General features: G+C 43.7%; 1 protein-coding gene across 2 annotated transcripts in view; it reads right to left on the minus strand.

Moving 5' to 3' along the window:
- Nucleotides 1-4,773: 4,773 nt before the first annotated feature.
- The window catches only part of LOC128689166 (uncharacterized), a 175,548-nt gene continuing 165,877 nt past the window's right edge, over nt 4,774-14,444 (minus strand). The window contains exons 7-8 of one of the 2 annotated variants that reach the window (XM_070087371.1): nt 13,180-13,302; nt 4,774-7,068 (exon numbers count right to left, since the gene is read on the minus strand). In XM_070087371.1, the coding sequence (XP_069943472.1) occupies nt 6,964-7,068; nt 13,180-13,302 (228 nt within the window). In that variant the 3' untranslated portion in view covers nt 4,774-6,963. The remainder of the gene's footprint in view (nt 7,069-13,179; nt 13,303-14,444) is intronic. The other variant, XM_070087373.1, reaches the window with a different exon arrangement.

The following is a 14,444-nucleotide window of genomic DNA, read 5'->3' on the forward strand; positions in this document are numbered from 1 at the left end:
ACTGTATTTTGAGGAATTGTTAAATGCTGATGAAGATAGGGAAGCTGTGATTTCATGTGTAGGGCAAGGAGGAATAACATCTTGTAGGAGTGAGGAAGAGCCAGTTGAGAGTGTGGTTGAAGTTTGTGAGGCAGTGGGTAGAATGAAAAGGAGTAAAGCAGCTGGGGTTGATTGGAAAAAGATAGAAAGATTAAAAGCAGGTGAGCATATAGTTTTGGAGTGGTTGGTGCTTTTATTTAATAAATGTATGGAAGAGGGTAAGGTACCTAGGGATTGGCAGAGAGCATGCATAGTTCCTTTGTATAAAGGCAAAGGGGACAAAAGAGAGTGCAAAAATTATAGGAAAAGGCAGTGATGGAGTGAATGATGGTGAAAGTTTTTCTTTTTTGGGCCACCCTGCCTTGGTGGGAATTGGCCAGTGTGTTAATAAAAAAAAAAAAAAAAAGTCTGTTGAGTATACCTGGTAAAGTGCATGGTAATTACTGAAAGAATTAATAGTAAGAAGGAGAGTAGGACAGCAGATGAGCAAGGAGGCTTTAGGAAAGGTACGGGGTGTGTAGCCCAAGTGTTTACAGTGAAACATAGAGGAGAACAGTATTTAGATAAGGGTAAAGAGGTTTTTGTGGCATATATGAATCTGGAAAAGACATATGACAGGGTGGATAGAGGGGCAATGTGGCAGATGTTGCAAATGTATGGAATAGGAGGTAAGTTACTGAAACCAGTGAAGAGTTTTTACAAGGATAGTGAGGCTCAGGTTAGAGTATGTAGGAGAGAGAGATTGTTTCCCAGTAAAAGTAGGCCTTAGAAAAGGATGTGTGATGTCACCATGGGTGTTCAATATATTTATAAATGGGGTTGTAAGAGAAGTGAATGCTCGAGTGTTGGCAAGAGGTGTGGGGTTAAAAGATAAAGAATTTAACACAAAGTGGTTTTTTTTTTTTTTTTTTTTTTTTTTTTTTTTTTTTTTTTTACACAGACTTTGACAAGGTTAAGTATCCCTAGTTTTATTGACAAGCTATTTACAGGTTAAGGATTCCTAACTTTATTGACAAGCTAAGAGCTGTTACCTACATCAGCTCATTTGAAAGCATTTTTATTGTTATGAGACATACAAGTAGGGAACAGGAAGTTGGAGCCATCTGTGGGCCAGCATTTTCATTTGATCAACTGACGTTATCTCGTTGACATCATTATGCTGTACGAATGTGTTCCATACTTGAGTCATCCTGGGTATATATGATCTCAGATGGAGTGATGTTCTGCCGAAGAGTACAGCCAGAGTGAAGTTGCTGCTTTCTGCCCGTCTTGTGGCATAAAAGCTTGTTTCACACTGTCCTCGAAGTGGATCCAAGTGTGGTACTTTGACAATATTGGCCTTGTACATAACAGTAAGGCCACCCACATCCCTCCTGTGTTGAAGGCTCTGCTGAAATGACAGATCTATCCAGGACAGACCCGGGCGAGAGATGAGACGTCTTGCTCTGTTCTCCACTCGGTCAAGCAGTCGCAGATGAGAAGGGGGGCAGGCAAACCAAGAAAGTGGAGCATACTCAAGATGTGAATGTACTTGTGCCTTGTACAGAATCTTGCAACCCCTACTGTCAAGCAGATGCGAGATACAGCGAAGTGCTGTAAGCTTCCTGGCTCCCTTGTTTGCTTGATTTACAACATGGTTCTTCATGGTTAGTTTGGAGTTAAATTTCACCCCAAGGATATCAACCTCTTCTCCAGGTGCCAACATCCTCTCATTCATCCTTACTACTGCACCAGCATTAACATCATGGTGCCTAGAGACGATCATCATTTGCGTTTTCTCAGGTGCAAATGTTACTTGCCATCTATTTCCCCAAGCTGATATAGCTCTTAGCTGGTGATTGATGTAGCTTAGAGCAGCTGGCATTTCTTCTCTTGGGTAAATGAATGTCAGTGTACAGTCATCTGCATATGCATGTGATTCTGGGATGAGATGAAGAAGGTCGTTGAAGTAGACATTCCATAACAATGACCCCAGCACACTTCCTTGTGGAACACTTTCCCCAATAGGATATCTTGCTGAATCCATTCCATTGAGAACTACACTTAGAGATCTACCATGAAGGTAATCACTGAGGAGACATAGTGTAGAGCCTGCCACACCCGGTCGAAAGCACCAGCAATGTCCAGTGCTACCACACAGCTGACTTTGGATTCATCCAGTGACTGGTGCCACTTGGTGGAGAGGTTTAACAACAGATCAGCAGCAGAGTAACCTTTCCTGAAGCCATATTGACGATCACAAAGTAGTGAGTGGTAGTCAAAAAACTCTGTCATTTGTCTTGAGATTATTGTCTCAGGGATCTTACCAGTGATTGACAGGAGTGACACTGGTCTGTAGTTGCTGATTTCTACTCTGCTCTTCTTTTTGTGAACAGGGACTACATTTGCCTCTCTCCACAGAGAGGGCCATTTACACTGTACTAGGCAGTGCTGAAAGATGCGAGTTAGAGGTGCTGCTAGCTGGTCCGCATAACTTCTCAGCAATCTTGGGCTCAACTTGTCTGGGCCCACAGCGTTTTCTTGGTCAAGTGATTTAAGAAGGAAATGCACCTCCTCCTGCCTTATTGTCACCACTGACAGTTTTGACACAGTTCTTCCAGCTAGCCAAGGAGGGTCCCTTGCTGGATCAGGAATTTGCATTTTGGCAGCGAAGTGTTCAGCAAAGAGATCTGCCTTCTCTTGACTACTAGTAGAGGTGGTCCCATCCTGTCGATTTAGAGGTGGAATGAGTTCATCAGGCAGATAACCTTGTCTGTCCTCGACCAGGGACCACCAGGTTTTGGAGCCTACCCTACCTGATGCTAGCTTTCTTTTTGTGTCCACCTCCCATTTAGCAGAGGCAAGCCTACAGGCTTGCCTGTGCAAGTTCCTGTTATAGGTGGTAGGATGTCTCTTATACCTTCGCCATGCTTTGTACTTAGCAGTAGCAGCCTCTCTACAACGAAAGCCAAACCAAGGCTGATCTGTAGGCTTTGTCACATATTGCCGGCGAGGAATGTGTTCTTGTTGTAGATTAAGGATGTGTCCAGTGAAGGTTTTCACTTGGTTGTCAACATCCCCTTGGAGAAGAGCATTCCAATCGGTGGTGGCAAACTCAGAGCAAAGGGGTGGCCAATTACCTCTTTCCCATAGCCAGGTTGTGCGTGTGGACTCCTCACCTCGTATTGTTGGGATCTTAAGTGTCGTAAAAACAGCCTTGTGGTCAGACGATCCAACGTAGCCGAGGGGTTGACAAGTGACTATGCCTTCTGCCAGATCACTCACTACTGGATCAAGGGAGGAGCCAGAGATGTGAGTAGGGAAATCAACAAAGTTTCTCATGTCAAATACTGCAAGAAGGTCATCAAAGTCCCTCTGTATAAGGTGTTGGTTGAGGTCACCAACAATTATAATATGTTGATAGTTGTGTTGTAGTAGAAGGGAGTCCATATTTTCCATTAGGAAGTTGATGGAGTCTGCATGTTGCCACTGAGGTCTGTACATTGCACATGCTAGTACAGAGGTACTAGTGTTTATGCAGAGCTTGAAGAACATCATTTCAAGATGAGTAGGGGTGGCAACATCAATGTGCTAGGCATTAACACTTTTAGAGAAGCACACAGCAACACCTCCTCCTTGCCCTTGCCTGTCTCTTCTCATCCATGAGGTGTAGCCAGCAATTCTTGCAAAATTTTCAGGAGTCCTGTCATCCAAAAATGTTTCAACAACAGCTATCATGTCGGGACATCGAGTGTTCACAAAACTATGTGCGAGCTCTCCAACATTAGTAATGAAACCTCCAATGTTGGCCAACAGGATGCTGATAGACTGGCTCCTCATGATGTGGTCAGCTTGAGGTGGTGGGTGTGTAGGGCATGTAAGGTGCCTACCCTTGAGAGAGGTAGGGTACTGAGGCAGCTGCAGGGATGTAGGTCTGTGGTCTTGTATAAGGCACAATACCACGTGCTGGGCTGAGATAGGAGTAGCTGAGTGGGTGACGTGTGAGTGTGTTCACCAATTCAGAGATCCTGCTGGTTTGTTCTGAGAACAGGTCTCTAAACAAGTGGTCCTGTCTGTCAAGTTCCTTTTTCTTCCGACACTGGTCCTCCTGATGTCCTTTTTTGTAGCAGTAATTGCACTTGGTATCTCGCAGGCAGTTGTTGGCGGTGTGCCCCTTCCGGTGACACTGTGCTTTTGGGAGATTCTGAAGAGAAGTTGCAGAGGTTGGTGGATGAATTTGGTAGGGTATGTATGGAGTGTGAGCAGGGTAATATTTAGTGAAGGGATTCAGGGAAACCGGTTATTTTCATATAGTCGGACTTGAGTCCTGGAAATGGGAAGTACAATGCCTGCACTTTAAAGGAGGGGTTTGGGATATTGGCAGTTTGGAGGGATATGTTGTGTATCTATATGTGTATGCTTCTAGACTGTTGTATTCTGAGCACCTCTGCAAAAACAGTGATAATGTGCGAGTGTGGTGAAAGTGTTGAATGATGATGAAAGTATTTTCTTTTTGGGGATTTTCTTTCTTTTTTGGGCCACCCTGCCTCGGTGGGAGACGGCCGACTTGTTGAAAAAAAAAAATGTAAAAGAAGAAAATTAAAAGTGAATATCGGAAAGAGTAAGGTGATGAGGATAAAAAAATAATTAGGTTACATAAGACTGGATATCAGATTAGAAGGAGAGACTATGGAGGTGGTGAAAGTATTCAGATATTTAGGAGTGGACGTGTCAGCAGATAGGTCTATGAAAGATGAGGTAAATCACAGAACTGATGAGGGTACAAAGGTGAGTGGTGCACTTAGGAGTCTGTGAAGACAAAGAACTTTATCCATGGAGGCACAGAGGGGAATATATGAGAGTATAGTTATACCAATGCTCTTATATGGGTGTGAAACATGGGTGGTGAATGTTGCAACAAGGGAAAGGCTGGAGGCAGTGGAGATGTCATGTCTGAGGGCAATGTGTGATGTGAATATAATGCAGAGAATTTGTAGTTTGGAAATTAGGAGGAGGTGCGAGATTACCAAAACTATTATCCAGAGGGCTGAAAAGGGGTTGTTGAGGTGGTGCGAACACGTAGAGAGGAAGGAACAAAATAGAATGACTTTGAGAGTGTACAAATCTGTAGTGGAGGGAAGGCGAGGTAGTGGTCAACCTAGAAAAGGTTGGAGGGAAGGGGTAAAGGAGGTTTTGTGTGTAAGGGGCTTTGACTTCTAACAAGCATGCGTAAGTGTGTTAGATAGGAGCGAATGGAGACAAATGGCTTTTAGGACTTGACGTGCTGTTGGAGTGTGAGCAAGGTAACATTTACGAAGGGAGTCAGGGAAACTGGCAGGCCACACTTGAGTCCTGGAGATGGAAAGTACAGTGCACTCTCAAGGAGGGGTGTTAATGTTGCAGTTTTATAATTGTAGTGTAAGTGCACCTCTGGCAAGACAGTGATGGAGTGAATGATGATGAAAGTTTTTCTTTTTTGGGCCACCCTGCCTTGGTGGGAGAAGGCCGATGTGTTAATAAAACAATAAAAAAATCTTTTGCAGACTGGATCATTTCATCATTGTCCAGTAGATTTTCATTTTCAGCAGTTATTTTAACTTCAGGCTTTCTTATAGAGCAACTTGCATAAACATCTGCAATAGAGATATTAAGAGAATTTACAGGTAAAGTGAGAACAGTAGTGAGACTTGTGCCATTTGAGCCAGCCTGTGACACCTCAACATCAACATGATATTCTAACCTTGAAGTGGACAATGAGGTAGTAGTAAGTGTGGAGTTTTGTTCAACATTAATCATGTCAAAGTAAGAAACGAGTAGCATCCGATGACTGAAATTGATATTGATTTGGAAGATCACGTTGTGCAACTAGTGTGAAAAAAAATTAGCTAGCTTTCCAGTCTTGGGCATTAAATGAATATGGATCATGAATATTTATAATGATTACAAAGAACAATGGCCAGTGTTTTAAAACCATTAATTCAGTCTTTCGTACCTTATAAAACATCTGCCTAAATCAAATTAATTAATTAGCAGTTGTCTTGCACTGTGGAGTCTTGTGCACAACTGCAGTGAATTTTTTTGTATCTGATTGATTAGTCAGTTGTAAACAAATTAATGTGACTCGATACTGCATGGTTTTAATGCTAATCCTTCACTTCGTGTAAGCGGCAAGTTAAGCCTCATCTTTCTTCACCAGATGTTGCACTGTGATGTATGTCAGATGACATCATGGGGCACACACAGCCTAAAGCTGGTTGACTGGGTGTAATAAAATAAAGCACAAATAATAAAAATTTTCAACTCTTAGAATATGCCACTAGGCCCTTTCTGTGAATCCGGAATTCCTTAAAATTCAATGGTTACAGCTATGGTATGGTACTCTGTGGTCTCCCCCCCCCCTTCCCTTGGTGCCCTAAACACATGCTCATATTGCTTCATGGTTAATCCAGGGTTGGCTGGCTTTCTGCATGCATTCAAGTATCACCCATTTCTGTATAAACAATGTATCATGTGGAAATAAAATTAAACTTGAATTTGAATTTAAAAAAAATTGAATAAGTTCTTTGACAGAGCTTCACAAAGAAGACTGTTGAAGAAAGTAGTGGCACACAGTAAAGGAGAAATTATCCTGGATTAAGACATGGTTGACTAATAGAAAACAAAATTTGGCATAAATGGTGAGGTATCAGAATGGGGACTGTTACAAATGGTGTTCCACAGGGGTCAGTATCAGGACCCTTATTATACACAATCTACAAAAATAGGCAAATAACTAGCAACACAAGCAAGTTTGCCGATGGCACTAAAATAGGTTTTGTCAAAGTTAATGGTTTTATATCACATAGTATAAATAATGGAAGTCCTCAGGTTATACTTCAATTTTATATATCCTTTGTAAGACCTCATTTGGATTATGTTGCTCAGTTCTGGTCTCCATATTACAGATCAACATAAAGGTGTTGGAAAATACATAGAGAAAGATGACGAAGTTAATCCTGTATCAGAAATCTTTCCTACGATGATAGGCTGAGGGCACTGAATTTCCACTCTCTGCAAAGATGTAGAATTGGGGGGGACATGAGTGAAGTGAATAAATGGAAAACCTGAATTAATAACAAAGACAGGACTCACAGCAATGGGAATACAGCCTCTCCTCACTTAGCGACATACTCACTTACTGACGACTCGGACTTATGACGGGCTCTCTGACCAGTATGCATACTTTAATAATGTATATTAGAGCTGATTTCCTCTATTCTGTTTATTACAATATGCTGCTGTTGTTGTTGTTGTTTGTCTGTCGATTCGACGAGGACCATCTAGTCATCCTGGGGTCGAAGTTGGTGGGTACACAGATGACTTGTCAGGCCAATCCACGCACGAAACGTTCTCTGGCAGTGTGGACAGAGAAGGGTGGCGGCATCGAGGGGTCTGATGGCTCTAGTCTTCCTCACCTGCCTGCGCTGCTCAGCTAGTGAGATTCTGCTTGCCTCGCAGGATGTTGCCCCTTTCTGGACAACTGCTCGCCAGTCATTCCTGTCCTGAGCTATCAGCTCCCACATAGTGTGGTTGATGTTGAAAGCTTTCAGAGCAGTCTTAAGGGTGTCCTTATAGCGCTTCTTTTGGCCTCCTTGAGAGCGCTTTCCATGCTGCAGTTCGCCAAACAAGAGTTTCTTTGGCAGCCAGTGGTCTGGCATGCGAGCAATATGACCTGCCCAGCGAAGCTGTGTCTGCATTAGGATGGTGTAGATGCTAGGCAGGCCAGCTGTAGTCAGCACTTCTGTGTCTGGGATCTTATCTTGCCATTTGATGCCAAGAATTTTTCTGAGCCGTGTGGTGTGAAAGTGGTTCAACTTTCTGGCGTGACGTCTGTAGACAGTCCAGGTTTCGCAGCCATAGAGAAGTGTGGTGAGGACTATGGCTCTGTACACCTTGATCTTGGTGCTTGTGGTGATGCTTCTTCGGTTCCATACATTCTTGTGGAGCCTGCCGAAGGTGGTACTGGCTTTGGCAAGTCTGACATTCACCTTATCATCGATGACAATGTTTCTGGAAAGGGTACTGCCGAGGTAGGTGAATTTGTCTACGGCGTTCAGTCGCTGCCCATTGATGGTGATGTTTGGCTCAACATACGTCTTTCCCGGAGCAGGCTGGTGCATCACTTCAGTCTTCGTTGTACTGATTGTCAGCCCGAAGTTGTTGCAGGCGTCAGAGAACTTGTCAACACCGTGCTGCATGGCGGCTTCTGAAGCAGCGTTGAGGGCGCAGTCATCAGCAAATAGCAGGTCATTGATGGTGTCAGTTGCAGCCTTGGTTTTTGCTTGAAGCCTCCTGAGGTTGAAGACAGACCCATCTGTATGGTACCTGATGCCGATTCCTGTGTCTGTGTCCCTGAATGCGTCTGTAAGCATGGCCGAGAACATCAGGCTGAACAGGGTGGGAGCAAGCACGCAGCCTTGTTTCACTCCATTTGAGACTGGGAATGGTTTAGACGTCTCTCCGTTGTCTTGGACTCTGGCCAGCATTCCATCGTGAAGTTGGCGTACGATGGCGATAAATGTCTTTGGGCAGCCATACTTCGCCATGATTCTCCAAAGGCCCTCTCTACTAACGGTGTCGAAGGCCTTGGTCAAATCGACGTAGGTGGAGTACAAGTCGGCGTTCTGTTCCTGACATTTCTCCTGTAGCTGTCTAGCAGCGAACACCATGTCGATAGTCCCACGATCTTTCCGGAAGCTGCACTGGCTTTCAGGTAGGAGTCCTTGCTCTAGATGTTCATTGAGCCGATTGAGTAGAACTCTAAACAGGGTTTTGCCTGCGATGAAAAGCAGGGAAATACCACGGTGGTTGTCGCATGCCTGGCGGTTTCCTTTTCGTTTGTAGAGATGCACGATGGAAGCATCTTTAAAGTCCTGAGGAACTGTCTCGTACTGCCATACAAGCTGGAAGAGTTGGTGAAGTTTTTCTACCAGTGCTATTTTGTCTTCTTTGTAGACTTCAGCTGGGATGACGTCAGACCCAGGAGCTTTGCCACTGGACAGTTGACGTATTGCTTGCTGAGTCTCCTCCAAAGTGGGGATGGCATTCAGCGTCTTGTTGGTCGGAATCTGAGGTAGACGTTCAATGGCTTCATCGTTGATGGTGGATGGACGGTTCAGCACGCTGTCAAAATGTTCTGCCCATCTCTCTAGAATTTTCTCCTTGTCTGTGAGCAGCGTTGACCCATCTGCGCTGAGTGGTGATGTGCCAGAGGTGGTAGGGCCGTAGATTTCTTTCAGGCCGTCATAGAAGTTCTTCATATCGTTTCTGTCTGCAAAGCCCTGAATCTCATCGGCTTTGTTGCTTAGCCAAGAGTCTTGCATTTCACGCATTTTTCGCTGGGTATTGCTGCGTATGTTTCTCAGTGCATCTTGCTTCGCTGTGGACTTTGGGTCGTTGATGTGGGCCATGTAGGCCTTTCGTTTCTCTTCCAGCAGCTGCTGGATTTCTGTGCAGTGCTCATCGAACCAGTCCTTGTGCTTCCTGGTGACGGGTCCTAGACACTCCATGGCTGTGCTGTACACTATATCACGGAGTGCGATCCATGCTGCTTCGACGTTTTGAATGTCCAGCACGACGGACTCCAAGCGGGTTTCCAGGATTTCTGCAAAGGACTGCTTGACGTTGTGGGCCTTCAGCTTGCCGACGTTCAGGCGTTTTGGTGGTTTCGTGCCCTGAGGGCGTCTCCTGGGCCGGACACGGAGCCTGAGTTTCGAGACGATGAGGCGATGATCTGTCCAACATTCCGCGCCACACATGACCTTCGTGACTCGTACATCCTGCCTGTCCGTCTTCTGACGATGACATAATCAATGAGATGCCAGTGTTTGAAACACGGGTGCATCCATGATATCCTGTTGCGGGTAGGGAGGCTGAAGACGGTGTTGGTGATCAGAAGGTCGTGTTTGGCGCAGGTCTGAAGGAGCAGCAGGCCGTTAATACTGCAGCTGCCCACCCCATGCTTTCCGATCACGCCTTCCCAGGCGGTGCTGTCATGACAGACTCTCGCATTAAAGTCACCAAGGATGATGAGCTTATCTGCGCTGGGGACAGTGGTGATGACGGCGTTCAGGTCTTCATAAAACTTGTCCTTAACCTCGTCTGGGTTGGTCATGGTGGGGGCATAGGCGCTGCTAATAGTGACAAACTTCTGTCCGCAGGACAAGGGGATTCTCATCATCATAAGGCGATCGTTCACTCCTTTTGGTGGGCCAGCCAGCTTGCCAATGAGGGATGACTTCACTACAAAGCCAACTCCTGCCTCCCGTCTCTCCTCGGCTCCTCGTCCGGACCAAAAGAAGGTATAGCCTGCTCCTCTTTTGCAGAGTTCGCCCTTGCCAGCAAGTCTAGTCTCACTTATGGCAGCGATGTCAATACTGTATCTGGCGAGTTCGTTCGCAATGAGTGCTGTACGTCTCTGAGGTCTGTCTGAGTCGTCCCTGTCGAGAAGCGTATGGACGTTCCAAGTGGCAAGGTTGAGAGGTGTGATCTTGGTTTTCTTCTTTGATGTCTTGTAGTTTCGACCGCATGTAGAAGGGTGCCCGTCAACAGCAGTAAGCTGGCTAGGGTTTCGTGGAGCAGGCAATGTTTGGGATACCTTTTCTAGTCCGTTCCTCATGCCATGGAGGTGAGCAGTGCATTCCTGAAGAGGGCTGCTCAGTCACTCAGACGACTGCCGGACTCCACCGCTGCTCCAGTCGGTAAAGAACGGCCCTATGGCCTGAGCCGCCTGTTTGCAGGTCCGCGGCTACGACTTCCAGTGTACCCACACCTGTCGCTTTGTCGCTCACCCGTCGCCACAGGTCTTGGGTGATGAGGTGGGATAAAGGATGACTGATGACATGCGCTGTGACTTTGTTTAAAGTAAGGAAGAGTTGCGCAGTGTCGACCTCACTCTCTCGTCCGGAGCCATCTGAGGCCAGTGGCAAGACAAAGTCGAGACGAGTGGAGATGGGATCGGATGCAGTGGATGACCAGGATGTCCTTGGTGCCTCATCGTGCCCTTAGCGCTCCACAACGCCTTGCTGGAACTGCCTTTCTGCCCGTTGAACTAATCTAGTGGTTTCATCCGTGCGGTCTGCCGGAGCCAGTCTTCCCATGCTTAGGTAGGCAAGCCCTAGTTGGCTTTACCGGGGGTCAATGACCCGATGGCTACCCTCACTTGGTTTAGCCGGCCTGTCGAAGCCGTTGCCCGGGGTGTGGCTGCTGTCGCATGCTAACAGCTACTTGGAGCCACAAGTGAGAGCTGGGCGTCAGGTGGGGACCAAAAGCTGGCGAGCTGCCCCGAGAAGGGCACGACAAGCTCCCCCATGCCAGAGGTACTACCCCTCCCTGAACACCCCAAACAATATACAGTACACTACTGTATAAGCATTTAAAAATATATCAGGAATGTTATAAATGGTGCAAAGGTGATTTTAACACAATATCAAAGATGGTTGACACAAACCCACCACTGTTATAGTATGCTCCTCAGTTAACAATGAATTCATTTACCGGTGTGGTCTTAGGAACGTAACTCCATCATTAACCCTTTCAGAGTCCAGAAGCCAAATTTCAAAGTGTGCACCAGTGTCCAAGAATTTCCAAAAAATAACTTTCATTTTCCTTACGAAATGGTAGAGAATCTTTTTCTCAAGTTAATAAAACAAAAAGTATGAAATTTGATGGAAAATTTATGAAATTATGCTCTCACGAATTTTGATGTCAGCGATATTTATGCATCGGCAATTTTGCCAACTTTGACTCCCATTTTAGGCCAATTACATTATTCCAGTCAACCAAACTCTTAGCTATTTCACTAGTATTACTTCTATTCTATCAACTGAGCACAAGAATTCGCCAAGTCAACTGTTTCAACTACAAAATAAAGTGATTGGAAATTGGTAATTTGGCCAATTTAATGCAAAGTTCAAAATTCTCCAATTTCAAAATAGGGTCCAGAATAAACAATGCAGGCATTCCTGGCACTAAACTAACATTTGCTCTGTTCATTAGTTATGTTTTCAGGCTTTACTAATGAATTCCATTTTGATTTTTTATTCACATACTGATTTTTTTTTTCAAACCAAAAAATAGAAGATTTACTGTTATGCAATACTGTAATAATTGTATAAATAATATCACCACATTTGTGAACATTAGACCCGCCAGCTGGTGTGTATTAGACGTGTGAGGTCATTTGTTTACTCTAAAACATCGGCAAAAATTTAACATTTCCGCTACTTTGAGCTCGGTTTCAAGCCATTTCCAGTACTTAAACCAATCAAAATCATCTCTATTTCTGTAACATATTTTCCATTCTATCAAATGAGACCAAGAAATTGCAAATACAACTATAAAAAACATACGAAAAAACAATGCAAAGTTGCTGTTTTAATCGAAAATTACAGTCTCAGTTTTTTTCTCTCATTATGCACTATGTGCTGCATGATTTGTTTTATGTGGTGCATACATACCACATATATGTATTCTCTCATATCTAGGCCAAAATTTACCACGCACAGCTTATCAGAGTGAGCTGAGCTCATGACGTAGATCTACAGTTTGGACCCTCAACGTAAAGCCGTAGATCTACGGCACAGACCCTCAGAGGGTTAAGTGAGGAGAGGCTGTATTCCAGTTGAACAAATTTAGATTTAGAAAGGGTATATGAATGCATTTGTTTTGCAGCAGATTTTTATACAAGTGGAACAAACTTGTAAGTAGCATCACCAAAGCTAAAACTTTGTGTAGCTTTAAAAATATGTTGGACAGATACATGAATGGGTGTGAGTTACACATACTTAACACAGACAAATAGGCTTACTGAATGCACCCCTATTCTTGTGTTTTTATTATTAACCCTTAAACTGTCCAAACAGAACTACGTTCACATGCGTAGTGCTCCAAAAGCAGATCTGCATTTTTTTACATATTTTCAAATATAACAAAAAAAAAGTAGATCAAAGTTTTTTTACACATTTTCAAATGTAAAAAAAAGAAAGAAGGTCTACGTTTTTTTACATACTTTCAAATGTTGAAAAAACGTAGATCTACATTTGGACAGTTTAAGGGTTAAGTGCATTACAGGACAACACGATGTATAAATACAATATTAGAATGTAACATTTGAACACTTACTTTCATCTTCTTCTCAACTTTTCTTAGTCTGGAGTTCCTTTTTCTGTCTTCTTCAGTTTCTTCTGGTAATGGAGATGCTACCCCACCCTCACCAGTAGAGTCTTCACCACTGGCCCGCTGCCTCTGAACATACATATCCTTGCAATATTACACATGACACAGGAAGAAATTTGTTCATACTATATATTCACTAACCATTCTTAACATTATCTGACCCATACATAACAAATGAACAAATTCTTACACTTTTGTTTTAAACAAAACTGACCACAAACATCGCCTTCAGTTGCCAAGTATCTTGGCAATTTAATAGAGCTGCCTCCAAGTACAGGTGTCCCCTACTGTATGCTATGGATGCATTCATGGCTGATGGCACATAAAGAGATATCAAATAAAGCAAGTTGAATACAATATACAAAACATAGGAATACATTCTAAGACTTTACAAATCCAACATAAATGAATTTCATATATCAACTTACCGTAAGATACCCTACAATGAGATATGAGATATGACAGCTTAACTTGAGTCTTGGGGTCCTGCACTCTAAAGAAGGGGCAAGGATATCTGCAGTTTAGAAAGGCATCTGAACTGTAGTATCAACAAGCCTCTGACAAGAAAGTGACAGAGTGAAGGATGGTGAAAATGTTTCTTTTTTGAGTCACCCTACCTTTGTGGGAGATGACCAGTGTGTTTAAATAGTGGAAAAGAATCTTTCCTCCATAAGCCATGCATGTCATAAGAGGCAACTAAAATACCAGGAGCAATGCACTAATAACCCCATGACCAATATAAATTACTAAAGAATAATAATAATAATAAAAGAAAAACTAAGAAGTTGGGATGCTTGAATGTGCATGAATGTAGTGAGGATAATAAGAAAAAGATAACTGCCAATGTTACAAATAAAAAGTTGGATGTCTTAGCTCTACACAAAACAAAGCTGAAAAGGATAGGGGAGTTTCAGTAGGAAGAAATAAACAGAATTAAGTCAGGAGTATCCGACAGAGTTAAAGCTATGGAAGGGGAAGCAATTATGTTGAAGGATCAGTTATGGCAGGAGAAGAGGGAATATAAATGTATAAATTTGAGGATTATGTGGAGTAAAATAAGGGTCAGATGTGAAAAGTGGGTTATAGTAAGTGTTTATGCACCTGGAGAAGAGACGAGTGTAAAGGAGAAAGAGAGAGCTTTAGGGAGATGTTGAATGAGTGACTGGGTAGTTTTGAACCAAGTGAGAGAGTAACTGTGGTGGGGGACCTAA

This window comes from Cherax quadricarinatus, chromosome 21 (assembly GCF_038502225.1).
Source record: "Cherax quadricarinatus isolate ZL_2023a chromosome 21, ASM3850222v1, whole genome shotgun sequence".
Classification (NCBI taxonomy): Eukaryota; Metazoa; Arthropoda; class Malacostraca; order Decapoda; family Parastacidae; genus Cherax; species Cherax quadricarinatus.